General features: G+C 34.0%; 1 protein-coding gene across 1 annotated transcript; it reads left to right on the forward strand.

Annotated features, from left to right (window-relative positions):
* Window positions 1-451: 451 nt before the first annotated feature.
* On the forward strand, window positions 452-3,707 carry LOC114163757 (glutathione gamma-glutamylcysteinyltransferase 1-like). Its single transcript, XM_028048064.1, has 8 exons — window positions 452-562; window positions 643-799; window positions 1,113-1,351; window positions 1,525-1,688; window positions 1,901-1,952; window positions 2,608-2,835; window positions 2,919-3,401; window positions 3,490-3,707. Exons 1-8 carry the CDS (start codon window positions 488-490, stop codon window positions 3,574-3,576), a joined length of 1,485 nt encoding a protein of 494 aa, XP_027903865.1. The 5' UTR covers window positions 452-487; the 3' UTR covers window positions 3,577-3,707.
* The last annotated feature ends 380 nt before the right edge of the window (window positions 3,708-4,087 follow it).

A 4,087-nucleotide genomic window follows, 5' to 3' on the forward strand; every position in this document is an offset into this window, starting at 1 on the left:
TATTTATACTATTATACATAAAGAAGATTCTTATGTTCGTTTACATATTTAATGTTTTAATTTTATTTTTATGTATTTTTTAATTAAAAAAATTATTTTACTAATTTTAAATTTTAAGTAATTTGTTTAAATTTAAACAGTTTTTAGATATTTTTTAAATTTAATTACTTTTTTTTAACTAAATAAATATTTTATAAAAAATATCTAAATAAATAAAAACTACAAACTGTTGAAAAAAAAAGAACTAAAAAAAAGTTTATATATACTTCTTGAAATTATATTTTCTGTTGCATGAGGTGCATAAAATACAACAGCGCATTCATTCTGTACAAGAATCAAGACAAAGAACTTCTGCAACCCAACAAAAACTGAAAAACTTTGACCGTTACAATCATCAAAAAGAATGAACTGATCAATCAAAATTGAACGTAGAAGAATAGATGTAGTGTTTAGGTTTTAAAAAGACTATTTCTTGTGGTTGCTTGCAATGGCGACGGCGGGATTGTATCGACGCCTTCTTCCTTGTCCTCCCGCCGTCGAATTTGCTTCCTCACAAGGCAAGGTAATGAGAATGAATGAACATGCTAATGTTTTATTAGTATAGTGTTTTTACTCAATTTTTCTTTGTTCATTGAATTTCAGGAACTTTTTCTTGAAGCCATTCACAATGGAACCATGGAAGGCTTTTACAAGTTGGTTTCCCACTTTCAAACACAATCCGAGCCCGCTTTCTGCGGTCTCGCTAGCTTGTCTATGGTCCTCAATGCTCTTGCCATTGATCCTGGAAGGAAGTGGAAAGGTACAGTTTATGCTTCTATCACTAATCAAACCTACGCGATTAAGTTTTTTGGACAAAATTCTTTAAACACTTTCAAAAAAAATTTAATTAACTTCATTGGAATCTATATAATGTTATATAAGACTGATTTGACTTAGCTTAGAGGGAAGTTTATTTATTTATTGCTTCTTATTTTTCTATTCTAGAAACATTTGTGGAAAAAAATTTGTAAACATATCCTAATTAGGAATCAATGTTGGCTTAAATCAATTGTAGTGCCTTGATTTGACTGTTCTGATTTATGTGTTTTTGTCTTGTTGCGATTTATCTGCAGGGCCTTGGAGATGGTTTGATGAATCTATGTTGGACTGCTGTGAATCTCTAGAAGAGGTCAAAGTTAAGGGCATCACGTTTGGGAAGCTTGTGTGTTTGGCTCAATGTGCTGGGGCCAAAGTTGATTACTTTCGGGCTAGCCATAGCACCATTGATGATTTTCGTAAATATGTGATCAAGTGTTCAATGTCTGATGACTGTCACGTTATCTCCTCATACCATAGAGCTGCCCTTAAGCAAGTATGTTCTATGGTTTAATAGGAAACATGAAACTTTTCAATGTTGATTGTTGATTTCTTATAGCCTATCATGCTGATTACTTACTATAAAAAAAGAAATTGGTATAAGGATTTGATGCATATTCGTAGTTCTTACATGGTCAGAGTGTCATCTTGATTTTATCTTCATGACAGACTGGAACTGGTCACTTTTCTCCTATTGGAGGATATCACGCTGGAAAGGACATGGCACTTGTTTTGGACGTTGCACGATTTAAGTATCCTCCCCATTGGATTCCTCTTAAAATTCTTTGGGAAGGTATGAATTATATCGACGAGGCTACTGGACGAACTAGAGGGTGAGCTTTCTTATCTTATACTATTTTATGTTGACCTTGTAACCTGATTAATCAAAGTCCATTTATTATGATGTTACTGAAAGTTGACAATAAGAAATTGTGTATGTAGCCTGGACTGCAGTGGGCCAATTTAAGCAATAAGAAAACTTGACACTTTTATTCTTTTCGATACATAGATTAAATGATTTGCTTAACTTTTTTACCTATTTCAGATTCATGCTTGTATCAAGGCCTCATAGGGAACCTGGATTGCTTTATACTCTGGTATTTATCTTTTTGATAAGTAATGACTCAGGGTTTTACATTTCAGATATAGTAAACAATGCTGGTGTGTGTATTAATTTTTTTTGGATAATTTCTTTAATTGTGAAAGCATGTAGGCACATGCATTCCTCCAATGTAGTGCATTATAATTAGTTTCTGTGATATGGTGAAATTGTTCTCAGGAGCAGGCATGTTGATTTATTTCTGGTTTATATGATCTTCTTGTCAGCAATTATGTTTCTTGTAAAGTAAACTACAATTTCCATTTTCAAAATAAAATACCTTGTTTGTAATCTTACTCCTATGATTACAATGTTTTATTTGCTTAATACCCAATCAGATACTTTCATGTTGTCATAATACGGATTATACAATAGTTGAATGAGGTTTAACTGAATATGCTTTATTTGTGCTACATTCATACAAAACGACGGAAAGTCAATTTGCTCCATGTAGTTTGGCCATGTTTATTTTAGCTCGTCTTAATTCATGCATTCTTTTCTTACTTCAGCAATCCAATGAATTCTGGAAATACATGCTTAGTGTAGTTTGCATTTGTGGAATGTCAGTATTGTGTTTTTGATTGTTTACATTGGTTTGGGTTTTTCACTGTTTTTCATTGTTTATGTTGTAATGGATTGTATGAATCTTACAGAGCTGCAAACACGAGAGTTGGATTAATATTGCAAAATTCCTAATGGACGATGTTCCTCTTCTATTAAAATCAGAGAATGTGAAAGACATTCATCAAGTTGTTTCAATTATAGTCTCATCACTGCCATCCAAGTCTGAACAATTTATCAAGTGGGTGGCAGAGATCAGGAGGCGAGAGGATGGTGGTCCAAGTTTAAGCACAGAGGAGAAAGCAAGGCTTGCTATCAAGGTTCAATACGTTCAAATTCTCTCATTCACTGTATATTCTATTTTGGTCCCAACAATCTTTTTAGTAACTTTGTTGTTATGCAGGAAGAGGTATTGAAACAGGTCCAGGAGACCGGCCTTTTCAAACATGTAGCTTCCTTTCTGTCAAATTCTTGCAGCAGGGAATCACCAGATGATGCAGATGCGTTACCTGCCATTGCTGCAAGTATTTGTTGTCAAGGAGCAGAAATTTTTGCTGGGAAACCTTGGTCACAAGCAGGGTATAGCTGTAAAGTAACATGTATGAAATGCCTGAAAGTTGAAGATGACAAGCCAATAACAATGGTTTCTGGGACTGTGGTAAAGGGTAACACTGAGCAAGGTGTTGATGTGTTGATTCCTTCATCGAATAGGAAATTATGTAGCAATTGCTCTATGAGGATGCATCCAGCTAGCACTGATGTGCTAACAGTGCTTCTACTGTCCTTACCATCTACAACATGGGCCGGCATCAAAGATGAGCAGCTTTTGACAGAAATACAATGTCTGGTTTCAACTGAAAACCTTCCCTCTTTGCTTCAAGAAGAGGTGCTATGTAATTCTTTTTTAATACATTGCAGTCACTGTTCTACTCAGTCTTCAACTTGAACTCACTGTTAACAATTCTGCATTTCAGGTTCTGCATTTGAGACGTCAGCTTCACCTTCTCAAGAGATGTCAAGAGGGTAAGGTTGATCAGGATCTTGGTGCTCCTCTCTCTTAGCATCTCACATTTTTTAATCATCCATCTCGAGGCCGAACCAGTTTTCCGTAGTCTTGACATATAAAATTTAGATTACCATACAAGTGTAAAGTCACTTATTGTATTCACCTTATTTTTGACAACTGAAATACATAAATATCACAACTGGCTCAAATTAGAACTTGTAGATCCATTTTGAGAATATATGTTGGCATTTACTATACGTTTATTGGGGTAAACTTGTTTGAGTTCTAACCTTAAAATATATACATGACAGAGATTGATATATAGCAAAAAGAGAAATATTTACAAATAAAAAAACGAGTTCGATATGACGAATCAAAATTTGAGAATTAAGATAGCGTAAGAATTACATTGTATGGACCAACTGGAGAGTGCATATTCTTGGGTTTCATATTTATTGGTGGTGTTGTTGTGATCCAAATTTCCACCGAGCTCCAATATTTCTTTGACAAAGGATAATTTTCAATACCATTGCCATCACTTTCTTAAATCAATAAAATTAATAAAT

This window comes from Vigna unguiculata, chromosome 1, assembly GCF_004118075.2.
Source record: "Vigna unguiculata cultivar IT97K-499-35 chromosome 1, ASM411807v1, whole genome shotgun sequence".
In the NCBI taxonomy this organism is placed as follows: Eukaryota; Viridiplantae; Streptophyta; class Magnoliopsida; order Fabales; family Fabaceae; genus Vigna; species Vigna unguiculata.